Below are 18646 nucleotides of genomic sequence, written 5' to 3' on the forward strand. Positions count from 1 at the left end.
AAATTGATGTATTTTTTTTTTGACAATATACATTAAATATCCCAATTTTATAAACAATAAAAAAAAAAAGTTTCTTAAACATGGGAGATATGTTCTTAACAAAAAATATTTTTACTCATTAAAAATATTTGATTATTTAACTCAATATAGATATCTTGAAAAGAATATTATTGGTATATGCATTTTATTTTGTAAAAAAAGTCTTTTTTTTTGTATTTACAATTTGTCATTTGCTAATAAAAGGTTAATTATGAAGGATAAAAAAGTATCTAATTTTGAGTCAATTGATGAAGTTGAGTTTACCTTAACTTCAGATGTTTGGACTAGGGAAAATTTGTTTAAAGTTACAAAATTATTTCAACAAACTGGAAACGAAGAATGTGCTGTAAATATTTTAGAAAAATTACTTAAAATTAATATTTCTGAAGTCCCAAGGTAAAATAAAAATTTGTTCTATTAATTTCTTTTAGTGAAATTAAGATTGAACTTCAGGATTTTATTTATGAAATTATGAAATATATTAATATTAAAAGCCTTGTTGAAAAACACCAAATGACAATTGTTTTTTTTATCAATCAATGCCCTTCTGAAATATTACGTATGCTTATTAACAAATATTTTCTTCCACAATTAACTGATGACAATTTAACTCTTTTATTAACTACTGGAAGAGCTATACCTGTAGCTTTAACTAGAAGATTATATAAATCTCCTATTGTTGAGACTATTGCTAGTATTGTGATACATTTTATTAAATGTCCAGAGGTTATCACAGAATTGGAACATAAATTAAAAGAGGAAGATTCTCAAAGAAGATTTGAAATTCATTCAGTAACTAAGGCTGTCTTACTTGAGAGTAATGAAAACAATTTTCATTTTATTGAAAATCTTGTGGATAAATTAATTAAAGAATTGGATGGAGATGATATTTTAAGTTCATTGGCAGCACTTACAATTCTTACTGAGATTACTTCTGAGAGAGAGACAGCTGCTGTCTACCTGGGTCAAAAAGGGTTAATTGATAAGATTTATAAATGCCTCATTCAAATGGAAAATGACAAAGATAATTCATTTTTGTATTTTGGATATATTAAATTCTTTGGTCATCTTGTTTCTGTTAACTCAGATTATTTAAAAAAATATCCTGTTTTTGTAAGATTAATACTCAAGATGTTTCAAGATTTTGATAAATTAGGAAATGATCAAAAGATTTTAACAATATCAACATTTGGAGCAATTTTTCATTCATCCCAATCAAAAAAACTTTTGTTTGAAATTGATGAAATTAAAAATAATTTACCAGATATAATGCCAATTTATACAAATTTTTTGATATATGGTAATATGGAAACTAAAATTCATGTTTTAGATTCATTAGTTATGATCTTTCAAAACTTTTTTTTGAAGGATACTTTTATCTTTGAAGAATTACTAGATTTGTGTGGTCCAAGTTTCACAACTACATTACTAGATATTCTTAAATCACCCTTTGAATCAAAATTGGCAGCTCTTCACTTTTTACAAATTATTACTGAAGTAGTATATGGATTTAAAAAAATTTATTTTACCCCAACTTTTATGGAATATCTTTTAGATAAAAAAACAGAAACAAACTTAATTGGAATGCAAACAAAAAATAATATTATATGTAATATTATTGAAAAGTACAATGATATAGTAGGTGAAGAAAACATAAAAAAACTCAAGGATTCCATTAAATATGGTAGTTCGTATATTGAAAAAACACCTGATGTTGCTGTAATGGAATAAAAATAAATTATTTTTGCATTGATAAAAATAAAAACTTATTTAAAAATAAAATATTTTTCATAATCTTAATTTTAATGATACATTATATGGTTCTGGGCAAACAGTAAAACTCATTTGTTTGTGTAATGAGGGAAATTTTTTAGATTCTGGTACATCTATTTTATATCGATTAAAAATATTTGCTATTATTAAAAAAAGTTCCATTTTAGCTAGGCTTTCTCCAAGACATTGACGTTTACCTAATGAAAATGGAATAAATTGTTCTACTTTTTTAAGATTTTTATTTTCATCTAACCATCTATCTGGATTAAATTTATATGGATCAGGAAATATTTTTTCATCATATAATAATGTTGATATTTGTGGTATTACACATGATCCTTTTGGAATAAATATATTATTTACCATGGTATCTTTATATGTTCTATGTAAAACATTTTGTGGAATTAAATTAGCCATTCTTTGTGTTTCATTTACCACAGCACTTGTATATTTTAGACTGTCTTTGTCTTTTATAGTTATCAAACGATCAGAATTTATTATGTTATCAAATTCTTCATGAATTTTTTCTTGAACTTCCGGGTTATGTAATATATAAGCAATTCCCCAAGAAATTGTATTTGATGTTGTATCTGTACCAGCTGTCCTTAAATCCATAATTACATTTTTTAATTGATTCATTGAAAATGAACTATTCTCATTTTTTCTATTATGCATTTCTTTTAAGTAAGCCTCCACATAGTTAGTAGGTTCTCCAAAATGATCAACATTTTTCATATTTTTTTCTATTTGTTTTTCAATAAAAGAAAACATTTGATCTTTATTTTGAATAATCTTTTTATATACACTATTAAAAATTGGTAAATATTTTAAAAATCTTGGTCCAGAAAGAAGTGTTGCAACAATACCAGAAGACATTAATTTTGTATGATTTTCTGTCAATATTTTTAATCTTATATATTCTTTATTGTTTGCTCCACCATCAAATCTATATCCTAATAATAAACTATTAATAATTGAAGCAACACAAAAATCAATGTTTCTCATTAAAAATATATCATTCATGTTATTTGTTTTTTCAATATCATTAAAAAGAAAGACAATTTCATTTAAGATTCTTTCTTCCATCAAATTTTTTCCCATTCCAAAATTTCTAAAGGTATGTATGGTAAATCTTCTTTGTTCCCTCCATTGCCATCCATCAGAAACTAGTAGACCATAATTTTCACCACCACGAACATCTTCATCCATCAAATGAAATGTATTTCTTCCACTAAAATTATCACCATCTTTAACAAATGTTGAAACCATTAAATCATAATCACAAATTGCTATAACATGTTGACTTCCAAACCAATAAGTATAAATATTGCCATACTTTTTCTTCCATTTAATAAATGCATCATAACCAGGTGGATTTTTTACAACATCTAACATATTCCCAATAAATGGTAAAGGAATTGGACCTTTAGGAAGATTTTTTCGTTTCCAATAAAAATTATTTAATAAAAATAATATAATTAAAAATAAAATAATTGTTGCAAACATTGTTCTACATAAATGTTATAATGAATTACTAAACCATAAGAATATAAATGTTCCTTATCTTAAATATTTATAATGCTATCATTTTTTAAAAAATCACATATACAATTTCAAATGTTATGATGAATAGTTTTTATCAAAGTAATCATCAGTTGCAGTAAAAATATAATAGAACAAAATTGAAGTTTATTATAACAAATTTAGTACATTTTTTGCAAAAATATTTATCAATTGCAATAACAAGTGGTCACCTTTAAGAACAAAAAATTTATTCTTTATATCTTGAGTAATATAATGTAATTATATAATAAAATAAATAATATTATTGTTTAACAAAATGTTTTTTTCAATAAAATCTTATTATTAAATGTTTTAAGTTTGTCTTTGAAAAATAGACTTGATCAAAATATAATATTACAATTAATAACTTTAATTAAAATAATTAATATTTTAAGCACATTTGTTAGTACTTTTTTTAATCATTAATCAATAACAAATATTTGTGACAGCTATAAAGTTATAAACATCTTTTACATTAAGTAAAATAATAAAAATAAAAGTACATATCGATAAAACGTGTTATAACCCCATATACGGGTAAAATTTGTAAGTTAATATCTCCTAAGTAGATTTTTCTGTCAAAAAAAGTTTTTTTTTCAATATTTTCATATACAAAATTTAAACACCAAATATTATATATCAAAAAAGATACAAAAAAGTAGCATATTTATTTAAATATTGGAAAAAAATGTGGTAATTTTAATGTATTGTAGAAAAAATTATGATTTTCTTGAATAAATTTTATATTTTATTTAATTAATGTAGAAATTTGTACTAAAAATTTTTGCTCAAATATATATTTAAAAAATTATGATATATTAAGTTTCTTTCTTTTTATTACCATGAACAAATACATTTTTTCTATACAATATTCTTAAATGATTTCAAATACAGTAAAAATTATTTTGATAATTCAAATACCATTTTATTTTTTTTGGATATTTAAAGACAATTTTTAAAAATTTTATTGCTAACAATACATTTCACCAAAATTTCTTAACACGACAAAGAATTTCGATCAAAGAAGCGATGACGCTGTCTTTAATTTCGGCACACAAATATATTGTTATTTAGTTTACTGTTATCATACTATACTTTTTCAGTTGATGCAAGTTTATTACCTTGATGGAAACTGAGAGTTTATATTTTTAAAAATTATTTTTTTTAATGGTTGGTTCTAATGTTTTTAAAAAAAAATCTTTTTATACACTCAATAAAATATTTACATTGTAAATGCTTTTATAATTCTATACCATTTCATTTGTTCAAATTTTTCTTCTTCTAATAGGGTATATTTATGTACATATATACTATGTTTGAATAAATTTTTTATTATTATTATTAAATTTTCCATGTTATAAATTTAAATATTAATTTGTATAATTATAAAAAAAATTTTTTTAGAAATGACTGATCCTTCTATAAAAGCTATTATTGAACTTAAACGTCAAAAACTAGCTGCTATCCGTGAAGGAAAAAAGAAAAAAGAAGTGGAAAAATTAACACTTCAGGCTGAAAAACAAAATATTGCAGTCCAAAGTATGTTGATAAATAATTAGTACCAATGTTTTTTTTTAGAAGAAGATTTTATTCCTGTCAGATATACATTTACTGAAAATGAACTTCAAGGAATTCTTGAAGGAGCGGGTATTTCTCCCACAACAGAAGTAAAAGTTCCAAGGCAAAGTTTAGCAGCAAATATGTTAGACAATTTTAAAACTCCAGCAGTTCCAACTCAAAGGCCAACTGGTTTGGTATTAGATTCAACTGAACCTGATATTATATCATTCAAACCAATTTGTCGTACAACATGTTATACAAAATCTGTCCAGACAGATGACAATAACATGGCTCATGGAGAATTTTTTGACGTTGGAAGTCAAGAATTTTATGATGAGTTTGATGACAATCCTTTTCCACAAGCACAACATAAATCACATCATCATATGCCTTTTGATGAAAGTCCTTCAAGTGATATTAATGAACTTTTAACTAGTAGTGGTTTTAGATTACCACCAACAGAAACCAAAGAAGTAGAAAAAGTTATCATTAAAGAACCTGTGATAAAACCACCACCAAATCCATTAACGGAAACTGAAAAAGAACACATAATAAAAAAATCTGTTGCACCAAGTGTTGGTAGAACTTATAAATTATTTGCTAGAGCTCTTGCTGAAGAAGCATATGTTAATGTTAATTATAATAATGATACAAAAGATAAACCTAAATATTGTAATGGTGAAAAATTAACTCTTGAGAGAACTTTTCATCAAAAACGATTAGAAAATACATTTGTTGCTTCTATCGATAGTTCTGAACATTTTAATGAACTTATTGTAGCTGCCTATGATCGAATAAAGATAGATCTTACTGAACCAGGTAGTATTGTTAAAATCTGGAATATGCGTTTTAAGGATGATGAACCAGAATTTAGTTTGTATAGTCCAACAAAATTGACTTGTGCGGCTTTTGGAAAGTCTAATGCTAATATTATTATTGGAGGATGTTACAGTGGACAAATTTGTATGTGGGATACAAGAGATAGTAGAAAAACACCAATACATAAATCACCTGTTAGTCTTGGATCACATACACATCCTATATGTAAATTGAAAGTTATTGGAAGTCAAAATGCAAATAATATAGTTACTATATCTTCTGAAGGTAAACTTTGTTCGTGGTCACTTGAAAATCTTTCACATCCAGCTGAAACTTTATCATTAAATCTTGAATCAAAACCAGTTGCATCAAACTCTCTCTCATTTTTCCATAATGATTCAAGTAACTTTGTTGTCGGTGGTGAAGATGGTCAAATTTATTGTGGTAGTTGGAATAATGAAAATTTATATGTTGTTAATGATAAATATAATCATTTTGGTCCTATTTCTTCTATCGATACACATAAAGCAGTTGAAAGTGCCAGGACATCTGGCTTATGTTTGACTGGTTCTCTAGACTGGAGTGTCAAATTATGGAATATAAAAGAAAATAAATTACTTTATCACTTTGACAATCATTCAAATTACGTTACTGATGTTGCTTGGAGTCCTGTACATCCTGCCATATTCGTATCAACTGATGCCGATGGAAAAGTAAGTTAGAATTACAAAAATATTTATTTGTAAAATTATTTTAGATCTTTTTATGGAACATCAATGAAGATGTTGAAAATCCAATATCAACAATTACATTAAAGAATGAAGCATCTGTTAAAAAAGTTTTATGGTCTAAAACTGGTCAACATTTAATTGTTGGTGATACTCGTGGTTGTTTACATGTTTATGCAGCTGAAGAATCTTTACATACACCCAGACAAAATGAATGGGATCGTCTTGAGGAAAGTTTAGATGAAGCATCATTAATTTATAAATAATAGATTTTTTGGTACTACTCAGTTTTGGTAGCGCTATTTTTTTTAATACAAATAAGTAAATAAATTTTTGTTTATATTTAATATATTTTTTTTAAATTATGATTTTTTTTTGATGGAAAATAATTTTTTCAAACACAGAGAAAAGAATAGCTATAGATGATTTTTTATAATAAAAATTTGAAGTACAAATTTCATAACTTAAAATAAATGAATTTTAAAAAAATGAAACTAGATGTTCTTGACTTTTTAAAATTTGCTTCTTATTACTGTTTCTTTAAAAAGTGATAAAATAAATAGCAAGAATTATTTTTAAATATTCATTTTTATAAACTTTTTATATTTTGCTTAAAATTTATTATATTAGAATGAGATTAATTTTTTTCGATTTCTTTTAATAGACAAGACTATAAAAAAATATAATAATAAGAATGACTTTTAAATAATGACAACTATAAATATTTATATGGTATAAAATTTAAAATAATATAAATAATTCATGTGAAGAATAAAAAAAACAAATTTAAAACTTTTTAAACTACAGGATAGGAAACCATTTTGTTTATAGAAACTTGAAAACTGTAAAAAAACCATTTTTTAATAAAAAAAAATTACATATTAAAAATTTAATCTTAACAATAATAAGTTTATTAATAAGAAAATTCTTTATTTGAAAAAATAATTATTCTTGAGATTTTGTTTCTTGAGAAGAAAATTTCAATGATGTAATTGATATAAAAACATGTAATAACTTTTTTTAAAAATGACGACATATTAATTCTGATTTAAGATTCATATTAAGATGCAATTTATGAATCACTTCTAAAAAGATTATCTTAAAATATTAATTATGGTGCTTCTAAATTTCGAAATAAATATAATAAAGTAGATTTATTTTTGTAATGCACAAATTGTTTATTGTAATATTGCAAATTGTAAAGCAATAATGTACTCTTATCATACATCATTTTTATAATTATTTGTCATTTTTAAAGAAAGTATAAATATTTAAAAACTTGACTTATAATTTTCTAATATAATATGTTAAAATTATATGTCAAAAACTTTCTAAATCTTATTATTATTATTTTTAATAATATTTGATAAAAAAAATTTATTTATATATTAAAATATTTAAAGTAATAATCAAATTAATATTATAATACATTATTCTATAAAATTATAATTCAAATATATGAGTTAATTGTGTTACAAAACAACCATACTTGTTTCTATTATGTTGATTTCAATACAATTTTTATGAAAATATATTTATTATTATAATTTCTATGAAGATAAATATGTACTGTTAAATTTTTTTTATTTTATTATCCTATAAAATAAGTTTAAAAAATATAGTATATTGGTTATATTAGATATAAAACTTGTTTAATAATTGTTATCAATGACAAAGTTACTATTATATTTTATGACCAATTAACAAACTTGTTCTCAAAAATATTGAAAGAATATTAGCTTTTTTTTTAATTATTATAACAAATTAAGTTTTGAGATGTCACTATAAACAACCATATACCTTTTCACTTAGAATAAATTTTTTTTTTTGCAATGATTACAATACTTTATTATAAAAACACATGAAAATTTAATTGACAGTTTTGAAAATAAAATGGTAATTAAATTTTTTTTGATAATTTACATATTTATATATTAAATTTTTTTTTTTTTAATTTATGCATACATAACAAATGTTTGGTGATGTTTTAAATTAAATATTCATAATTAGAAAAAAAGGAAAAAAAAAACTATTTTGAAATGAAAAATTTAGGTTATTAATGGAAATCTATTGATATTTTACCTCATTTAAAATTCCTTCATACTCCTGTCGTCTCTGAAAAATAAACACTATAATTTAGTGTTAAAACATATTATTTTTTATTTCAAAAAAATAAACTTAATAATTTCAAATAAGGCACTTTATTTTATTTAAAAAAATGTTAAAATGAATGTTTTATTCATGTATAAATGCAAAACATGTTACATTGTTAACTTGAACTTCGCAATAAAGTCTTGTAACAACTAAATAACTAAAATTTTCTTTTGAGCAAATTACAGAAAATGTTCCACCAATCCTTGCCTCTGCAACTCTTTGAATTGCTCTTTTAGATTCACTGGGACTTTCATTAATATTCTAAATAAAATATATACATAATTATTTATATTAATTAAAAAAACTTACCCGTTCCATATAATTTTTTAATGTTTCAGAATTACATTTCGGAGTGTCTAAATTATTATTATCGTTAATATTATCATTTCTTTTAATGAGTTTATGACTATTAACAAGACCAATAAAAATTAAAATAAAAATAATAATAAATTTGAAGATGTTTATCATCTTTGTACAAAATGGTATTTAAAAAAAAATTTATATTTATAAGCTAGCTTTAGTTAAATGAATAATATATTTGTTATTTTTTTTACTAAATGTTTCCTTCAGCTTAAAATTAATTTATATCCCAAATAATAGTATGAAAGAATTATTCCAGAAAATCCATTACTTGTTTTGGTTGTAATTTTATTTTATATTTTTAATTGCATACCATCAAAATTTATTTTTTTTCCATATATTTTTTAAACTATTATTTATGTGAATGTCTTGAAAATTAAAATATTTTTTGAATTATAGGAACTTTTTATAACAATTTTATTATTATTTTTTTTTTTATTAAGATTTAAAAATAAGTTTTTTTTATATAATAACTGTATCTCATATTTTATGTTAAGAATTGTACAGAAAAGTTTGATAATAACACTTTTATTTATTTGAAAAAAAACGTGTTTTATAAAAACCAACTTTTCAATAAATTTTAAGTGTTTCATATGTTTACTAATAAATATAATTGTTCTTACATTCTTTAAAAATATTATCAATAAATTATGTATAATTTATTATGTAACATATTTCTTCAAATATATTTATATCAAAATAAAAGGCTAAATTTACTAACATTAAAAAATTTGCTAATGTTGTAGATTAGAAAGAAAAAAAAATAGAAAAAAAAAACATTTTTAAAATAATATTTTTAAATTTCTCATATTTTTTTTTCTTTTTGCTAAAATGAAAGTTTAAAATTATAAACACATAATTTTAAATTAAATATTTGATAAGAAAATTAATATATTTTTTTTACCAATTGATTTTATACTAATGATTTAGGAAAATATTATAAATAATAAAAAAATTTAATTGGTTTATTTTATTTTTTTTGTTACGTATAGTAAATAATCTATGTACAAGTTAAGCGACAAATCTTCTTTTCAACATTACTTTATATTTACCATTTTCTTTTTCTATAAACTCTAATTCTAAAATTTTAGTTCTTTTATATTTATTTATACATTTCCTTTGCCATATTTTCTTTACATTTCTTATTTTGTGAAAAAGTATTTATTGAATACTTTTTGTTTTCTCCTCAATATATTGTTTTACTTTAAATCATTGAAAAAAATAAATGTTAAAAATAGTTTTTAATTTATGAGTTTTATAGTTATTGCTTTTATATCACTTTAAACTTTATAATATTACTAATATTGCTTTTTAAATATAATTTGCCATTATAAAAATTGCAATATACATACATACATAAAAATATTTTTTTTTTTTTCAAGTTACTACTTTTTTAAGTTTTTACTGGAATTTTCAGTTATTCTAATTTTGAAATAAATGCATATTTTAAAATATTTAAATAATATTCTTATTATCTATACTAAAATTTAAAATTTAAATATTAAAAAAAAAATTTTTTTATCCGTACACAATTAAATATGCAAAATTTCAAAAAATTGTAACAATTTTTGCAAATTAAAATAAAATTAAACAAGTTGTTAAAGAAAAAAAAAATGTTAATACTTCCTCTTTCTTGGAAAAAAAAAATTTAATTCACTTTATTATATTTTTATTTTATATTTAAAAGATAATTTTTTTTTAACATTTTTTATAATGCTTAAATTTTTAAAACCAACTAATTTTTACTAACATTTTTATATTGTTATATAATTCTGTTTAAAATATGTTCAAGAAGTAAAAAAAAAAAAAAAACTTGTTTATGTATTTATTTATATAATAAATTTATCTAATAGAAAATATCAAATCCTGATCGGATATATTATTATTTTAGCAAACCAACAACTTTCTGTCAAATTTTTGCCTTATAACAAGCTACTAATTTAAATATTTTTAATATATAATATTTATTATGTAGGCATGATAATAATCTAAGTATATATTTGGTTTTAAAATCTTCAATATATTATTTAGTCAATTAGATATAATTGCTTTATGTATAATTATTAAATATCTAATCACAGATAATTTACCAATTAATAGTTTTAATGATAATCAATGATGATTTGGTAACTAAAATTTTCTAAATATAAAATATTTTTAAATCAACATTTGATGTTAAAGATTTATTAAAAACCAAATATTATTAACACATGTTATTTTTACTATTTATATATGTGTTTTGACATTTTTTTTTATATTAATAATTGAATTTACACATATATATCTTTACATTTTTTTTTATCTTTGTTATTTATTAGTTGCAAAATTTTTAATAATTATAAATGTCTTTCATTTTTTTTTAGTTTATATAATGTTTTGCTTTTATTTCTTATTAAATTTTTATATATATATATCAATTTAACTTATTAACTCTTTTATTAAATATAGTATATTTTTGATGTTTACGTAAATATTTTTCAATGTTATGATTATTTTATTAAACATATTATTCATTACTTAAAATTATTTACATTTTCTATTAATATTCTAATTCATATCTAATAGAAAAATATATTAATTTTATTAAAAAAAAAATTAAATATATAAAATTCGATTAATATTTTTATATTTATAATTTATCTATTTAAATAAAAAGAAAAAAAATAATATGTATTATAACGAAACATTTATTTAAAGTATAACAATATTGCTTTATTATTAAATTTAAGTAATCTATGATTTAGAAATATTTATAAATATCGATATTGAAAATAATAGCATATTTAAACATACATAGCTTGGAGAAAGTATGTTATATATATACATACATCTTATCTAATTAAAATCAAATTTTGTTGTTATTCTGTTAAGGATAAATATAATTTTTTTTTTGTTAAATTTTTAAGCAAAATGGCATTTGTTATAGAATATTTTTTTTTATTAATATAAACTATATTATAATAAGATTGTATTTTTTTCCTAATTATTCAAACATTATATAAAAAAAATTGTAAAATAACCAATTTTCAATGATAATAATGTACATTAATTTATACTAAAAAAATATCACTCAAGATTTATAAAAATTTCACACACTTCTTCCTGTTTTTTTTTTTCCGCTAAAATAATTTTGGTGGTATCCAAAATATACCCCCATTTCTATAGCTAATTTTTTTATTGGTTGTTACATTATCAATTATTTTAAAAATACTACATTTCTTTTTAATATTAAGAATTAAAAAAATATATATTCCTTCACATAGACGACTTGTTTTTTTCAAATTTAAAGCATCTCCTTACAATATATATATATAATATCATATTAAATGTTTATTCAACTTTTTAGTGGATAATAAAAAAAAAAATTCATTTTAAAATTTCTATTCTTCATTACTATTGTTTCATGTACTTAAAATAAAAGTATCAACCCAACTAAAGTATAACATTTAAAAAAAAATAATATCTTAAAGTATATTTTTTAATAATATATAATATGGTAGGCTTTTTTTTTTCATTATATAGTTTCAAATTTTCATAGAAGTACTCAATTTCATAGGAATAGGTTATTTTTTTTAATAAATATATATATATATTCTTGCATTTCATTAAAAATTTTTTATCCTTTTTTAGTTATAAATTAAAATTAAGTTAATTAAAACTAAAAAGATAAATATCTTTAAATAAATTAATTTGGTATTTAATTTAATGGTGTTTTTCTGCTTTTTTTTTACCATTATTTAGTTTCAAAATCGAAATATAAAAGTTCTCTCGTTTAATTATAATTTCTAAATAGTGACATTATAAAGTTTGTATTTAAAGAAAAGTAGTTAAAACTTTTTATTACAATATAAATGACACAATTATTATATCTAATTAAGAACAATAATTAATATTATTGTTTTTAGAATTTAAAAATTACCTTATAACTATTCTTAATATATTTATTTTATTTTTAAAGTTTAGTTTAATTTAATGAAAAAAAATTTTTTTGTTATAGGTAAATTTTTCTTATTTTCATATTTTTATAATCATCATATTTTGATGGTTACCTTAACACATATATCAAATTATTAAAAGAAGTTTAATATTAATCAATTAAATACACACTCTTTTGTTATTATTAGTTGCTAAGTTTTAAATTAATTAAACAGGAATCTTCTTAAATATATTTAAAATTTCCTGATATTATAAATTATATTTATAATACAATAGATATATTTTCAATAAGAATTTTAATTTAATCCTTTGTTATAAACGACTCAAAAATTTATTTTTAAATATTTTAAAATCTAGATATAAATATATTAAATTTAATACAATAAATTCATAACATTAATAATATTTAACAAAATAATATAAAAATAAAAAAATATATTTTTTTTTAAATATTTTTATTTACCTATATTATATAATAATAATAATAATTTATATAACCTTAATGCTTACTTTTTGTATATCTTTTGTCCTATAAAAATGTACTTTTTTTAACTATATCATTGTTGTTTTTTTTTTATATATTTAGCATTTATTAATATTATATGCTTAATAAATTTTAAATTGCAAAAGATTATATAAATATTTCTTTAGTGCAAAGTTTATTAGCTTTTGGTTATTATTAATAATATTAACATCAATCATATAATGTTTGATGTGTGAAAATTATTATTTGTTTAAAATAAAAATGTTTATTTTATTTTAAAATAATATTTTTCTAAAAATCGTTTCATTTCATTAATCATTTTTTTTTAAATTCTTAATAAATTTTTGTAGTAGAAAATATTATTTTATGAACATACATTACATTATTATAATTTATTTTTCTAATAACAAATATTAAAAAAAAAAGATAAAAAAAAAAGTGAATGGAATTTAAATATAAAGATTTATGGTAAAATAGATTATAAATAAAAAAAAAGAAAATATAAAGAATAAATAAAGAGATGCATCATTTACTTTACACACAATTTTTCCTTTTACTATATATTACATCATTTAATATCTATTATGTAGAAAGTAGTAGTTTATTATTATCTACTGAAACAGGGGATCAATCAATTTTTGATCCTAATCATCCATTTTCATCAAAAAATAGTAAGTTTTTATTTATATTTTTAAATATATTAAAATAATAGTTATACAAGATATATCAAATAAAGATTCAGAGGTAACATTTACAAAAGTATTTCAAAAAGATCAACCAACTCTTGTATCTCATCATACTGCTAAAAATATTAAAATTATCAAAGGTGATAATGAAGGATACCATAATACAGTCACTTCATTATTTACAATAAAATGTTGTGGTGGTAGTTATCCAATACCAACAAATTCTTCAGTATGTCTTTCTTTGTTTTTGTTAAAAATATAATAATTATCATAATATAATTTTTATAGGTTCAAAAAAATTTCACTTATACTGAGGCTGATTATGAAATAGGAGAACTTGATCCACAATCTCTAATCATTAAACAAGAAAATAATGAAGCATATTGTAAATTATTTAATGGAAATTTTACAATTTCAGAAAAATATATAACACAAAATCATTTGTTATATTCATATAATGCTACCTGTAAATGTAAAAATCAGGATAACTTTCCTGATATTTTATTAGATTCATCTTGTCGACAATTACCAAAATGTTTAAATAATGGTTATAGATCATTTCATTCAAATAATAAATGTAAATGCCCACAACCATATTTTGGTTATATATGTGAAAAAAAATGTGAACAGGGATTTTTATATAAAGATCATTTTGGTAGTGATATATGTAGTTGTAATCCTTATTATCAAGGATCTGAATGTACAGAAATAGTTTGTTTAAATGGTGGTACTAGAATACATGATAAATGTATATGTCTTAATCAATTTTTAGGTTACCATTGTGAAATTGATACAAATAATACAATTATTAATCCAAGAATTACTAGATATGGTGATTCTGTAAGTCTTAAATATAATAAAAAAATACTATTTTTTAAAAAATATTATTTTTTAGTCATCTGATATATTTTCAAGAGATGTTTCTGGAACAGTTTTTTCACTAGTTATGATAATTGTCCTAGTTATATCTATGTATTTGCTTATGAAACATCGTATGCAATCACAAAATAGATATATTCCTAGAAGACCTGATCTTCTAGGAGGATATATATTATCAATAGGTGGTACCTCAAATTGTGCTACTACATCTAATGTTCATGGAAATTCACAAAGACGAGACATGTATCAGATAGATGGACGTAGGGGATATCAATTTAGAAATATGATTCCTATTGAAGGTCCACCAGCATATTATTCTCATGATCAAAGGAGAATAAGAAGAGGTGAAATACTACCACCATTACCATCATATGAAGATGCAACTAAACTTCCACCATTAAGACATGGTGGAATAAATGTAGAAGATACTAGTGAAATAAATGAAACATCTACATTAGCTAATGAAACAAATCAAGATCAAGAACCATCTTCAACATCCTTGTTATGTAACAGTGAAATGCCAGCTTCAACAGAACTTGATGAAGGCAATGAATCTGTTATATCTAAATCTTCATCATTAGATAATGAATCATTAAATCTTCAGAATTCATCAGCAGATAAAAAAAATTATCAAAATAATGATAGCGGGTCCATATCGAGTCAACAAAATACTGATTCTAAAAAAATAGTTAGTGAAAATGATTAATTTATAGTACATAATAGTAAATGATAATGATAAATAAAGAAATATATTATGTAAAAATGTTGTCAAATAAATATATATTTTATCAAAAATATTTGTTTCGTGTTAAAAAAAAATTAATGATATATATTTTTTATAGTTTTTAAAAACTATTTCCAAAATTTTAATTCATTATTAAATAATTTTTTTTTTGTGCATTCATCTAAATTTTTTTATAAATAAATTAATAAAGTTTTGAATAATATATATATGCAGAATTTCATTGTTAGTTATTATTTTATTAATTAATTTGCATAGATTTTTTTTATAAGAATATATAATATTTTTTTGGTTTTTATTTTTTTTTGTACAATTAATTAAAATATTTCAACAATAAATAAAATGAATATTTATACTCATATTAAATCAAATAATATTCATGAATTAAGTGAGGTTATTCCACCATCATTTAATATTGTTGACAATAATAATGTAGAAAAAATGTCAAATGATAAAGAAAAAACAGTAAAAATATATACACCTAATTGTGAATCACTTGGTATTACAGATAATAAACTTTTAGAAGAATTTTTTAGCAAAAATAAATATCCAAATTTAAAGGAAAAACGTGATTTAGCTATTAATTTAAAATCATCCCCCTTAAAAATACAGGTTAGTTTATTTAACATCTACATAAATAAACATCTTTTTAGACATGGTTTCAAAATAAAAGAGCTAAAACAAAAAGAAAAAATGAAATTAAAAAAATTGATACAATGAGTCTTTTAAAAAAAAATAGAATATCTCAGACTGTAGAAAATGTTATAGCACGTGAGATGAAAAAAACATCAAATCCAATTTCTGATTTACATATAAATGAATATTCTACCAAAGAATCTTTAAATAACTTAGTATCACTATTAAATAATTCTGAAAAAGGAAAAAAATGTCAAAAAGATGCAATTAAAAACAAAAATCCAACTTTTATATATGGTTTATGGTGTGGATTAAATTTGTTTTTTGGAAATGCTTCACCTGAAACAATTAATCAATTTTTAAATGAGTATAAGTAAAATTTTTTTACTTATAAATATAAAAATTAGAAATATTTTAAAATTTTTTTATTTCTTCAAAAACTAATATATATTTATTTTTAGTTAATAAATTTTATATGTTATTTTGATAAGACTATTTTTTATTGGTCTTAATGGTCTTCAATTTGAACTTTAAAATTAAAAAGATACCATATTCTGGAGAAGCTGTAGGCAAAAATTCTCAAAATTATTTTTCTGCCACCAAATGAGACTAGTTGGGTAAACATTAAGCATATTCTTAAATGAATCTCACAATTTTCCCTAGGGTAGCTTCATCATTAAATTTCATCTTTTTTTAAACCACTTTTCTTTAAAAATTAGAAAAATATTACAATTGAAAATTTACACATTAAAAATAAACAAAAATTTATTTAAAAAAAAAGATTAAAATTCATTACAAATAGAGTTAGCAAAAAATCTGACTAGTAGTTAAGGATTTGACATTGAAACCGTGAAAATAATAAAAAAAAAAGGCCTTACCAAAAATAGATAGTACCTTTATTTTTTACACTATAATAATTTTTAAGGATATAAAAGTAATATTGAAACCAGTCTTAAGTACTTTTTTTATGAGGCTCAAGATTGTCTACATTTTTAAATAATTTAAATGTTATTTCCTATAATTTTTGTTAAATAAATTTTACTATTAATAATAACTTACAAATTGTTTTGAAATAAACATAACTGTTGCTGTGTTTCTTTTCTTGTAATTTGGAGCTGAAAATATAGTAGCTAATTTTCTATCTGCAAAAAATTCGAAACCATTTTTAACAACTTGATGACCTCTTACAATTAATTGTAAATTATGTATATTTAAGAAATCTGTTAAAGCTTTTTCATTAAAAAGAAGACCAGCACCTCTAGGTGATTCATCAAATCCAGCAGATTCTGAGTCAGGATCAGACCAAGTAAAATGTGAAGCAACTCCAAAAATTGGTATTTCATAAGGGCGTCGCATCAATTCAAGTTGTCGAAGAGAAGATATCTCATCAGATATACCACCATGCATTCCAAGAATTGTATTTCCAATTAATACACATATTGGCATAGCACAAAATGCATCTATAAAAGCATCATAAACTTTTTTAGAATACCTTCTTTCACATTCAATAAAAAATCCATAATGCATAGTTACTGGTCTAGATTCATGATTCCCTCTAACCAAAACAACTTCATTAGGATACCGGACCTATAAAAATAATTTCTTTTAATACTAGTATATATGCTAATAATTACCTTCAAAGCAAAAAGTAACATAGCACATTCAATTGAAAAAGGTCCCCTATCTACATAATCACCAAGAAAAACTAATTTCACTTTTGGAGGGTACCCAATATGATGTAACTCTGCAAGTAAATCTTCAAATTGTCCATGTATATCACCAAAAACATGACAAGGTGGTTCAATTTTTGCTACTATTGGAGAAGCCCAAAAAGCTTCACGAGCTCTTAAGCATAACTCTACAACTTCTGCCTCATTAAATAAAAATGTTGATCTACCAGGTGTCCATAAATCTACCAATCTACTAATGTAACCATTAAGCATCTTAGCAATACCTTGTTTAGAATGCATTTCATCACTATACGACAAACCAGTGGTCTTACCCATCATAGAAAATCTGGTACTGTTTTTAGTATTTTTCGACTTCTTATTACCGGTCTTTTGACGTAACGACATATTAAATTATTATTTTAAAAATATTTTGACTAATTAAAACACTAATATTTCCAGATAACCAAAGCATTATTAAAAATTAAAAATGCCTTTAAAAATATACATAAATTTTACGATTATTAATATCTATAAAACCAAAACATTTTTCCAAACCCTATAAATTTTTACAATCTTAATTAGATATTTTTTATACTTTCATCCTTAGTAAAAAAATT

The 18646-nt window shown here is 21.2% G+C and overlaps 7 protein-coding genes across 7 annotated transcripts; 4 read left to right on the top strand and 3 right to left on the bottom strand.

The window, feature by feature from the left end:
* Positions 1–250: 250 nt before the first annotated feature.
* SRAE_1000133000 (26S proteasome non-ATPase regulatory subunit 5) lies at positions 251–1770 on the top strand (the record flags this gene model as incomplete). Its single annotated transcript, XM_024648271.1, has 2 exons — positions 251–435; positions 534–1770. The coding sequence occupies 2 exons, from the start codon at positions 251–253 to the stop codon at positions 1768–1770; spliced, it is 1422 nt and encodes a 473-aa protein (XP_024502266.1).
* Positions 1771–1827: 57 nt separating this feature from the next.
* Positions 1828–3207, bottom strand: SRAE_1000133100 (Cytochrome P450 18a1; the record flags this gene model as incomplete). The annotated part of the gene is made up of 1 exon (XM_024648272.1): positions 1828–3207. One exon carries the CDS (start codon positions 3205–3207, stop codon positions 1828–1830), a length of 1380 nt encoding a protein of 459 aa, XP_024502267.1.
* A 1046-nt stretch (positions 3208–4253) lies between these two features.
* SRAE_1000133200 (Cytoplasmic dynein 1 intermediate chain 2) lies at positions 4254–6748 on the top strand (the record flags this gene model as incomplete). The annotated part of the gene is made up of 5 exons (XM_024648273.1): positions 4254–4268; positions 4515–4545; positions 4780–4914; positions 4954–6467; positions 6512–6748. The coding sequence occupies 5 exons, from the start codon at positions 4254–4256 to the stop codon at positions 6746–6748; spliced, it is 1932 nt and encodes a 643-aa protein (XP_024502268.1).
* Positions 6749–8717: 1969 nt separating this feature from the next.
* On the bottom strand, positions 8718–9480 carry SRAE_1000133250 (Ground-like domain-containing protein; the record flags this gene model as incomplete). The annotated part of the gene is made up of 4 exons (XM_024648275.1): positions 8718–8897; positions 8946–8992; positions 9347–9364; positions 9471–9480. 4 exons carry the CDS (start codon positions 9478–9480, stop codon positions 8718–8720), a joined length of 255 nt encoding a protein of 84 aa, XP_024502269.1.
* Positions 9481–13936: 4456 nt separating this feature from the next.
* On the top strand, positions 13937–15687 carry SRAE_1000133300 (Hypothetical protein; the record flags this gene model as incomplete). The annotated part of the gene is made up of 4 exons (XM_024648276.1): positions 13937–14087; positions 14129–14331; positions 14391–14942; positions 14998–15687. 4 exons carry the CDS (start codon positions 13937–13939, stop codon positions 15685–15687), a joined length of 1596 nt encoding a protein of 531 aa, XP_024502270.1.
* Positions 15688–16065: 378 nt separating this feature from the next.
* Positions 16066–16736, top strand: SRAE_1000133400 (Homeobox domain and Homeodomain-like-containing protein; the record flags this gene model as incomplete). The annotated part of the gene is made up of 2 exons (XM_024648277.1): positions 16066–16335; positions 16377–16736. The coding sequence occupies 2 exons, from the start codon at positions 16066–16068 to the stop codon at positions 16734–16736; spliced, it is 630 nt and encodes a 209-aa protein (XP_024502271.1).
* Positions 16737–17489: 753 nt separating this feature from the next.
* On the bottom strand, positions 17490–18434 carry SRAE_1000133500 (Calcineurin-like phosphoesterase domain, apaH type and Serine/threonine-specific protein phosphatase/bis(5-nucleosyl)-tetraphosphatase domain-containing protein; the record flags this gene model as incomplete). Its single annotated transcript, XM_024648278.1, has 4 exons — positions 17490–17501; positions 17548–17946; positions 17994–18313; positions 18362–18434. The coding sequence occupies 4 exons, from the start codon at positions 18432–18434 to the stop codon at positions 17490–17492; spliced, it is 804 nt and encodes a 267-aa protein (XP_024502272.1).
* Between the last annotated feature and the right edge of the window lie 212 nt (positions 18435–18646).

This window comes from Strongyloides ratti (assembly GCF_001040885.1).
Source record: "Strongyloides ratti genome assembly S_ratti_ED321, chromosome : 1".
NCBI lineage: Eukaryota > Metazoa > Nematoda > Chromadorea > Rhabditida > Strongyloididae > Strongyloides > Strongyloides ratti.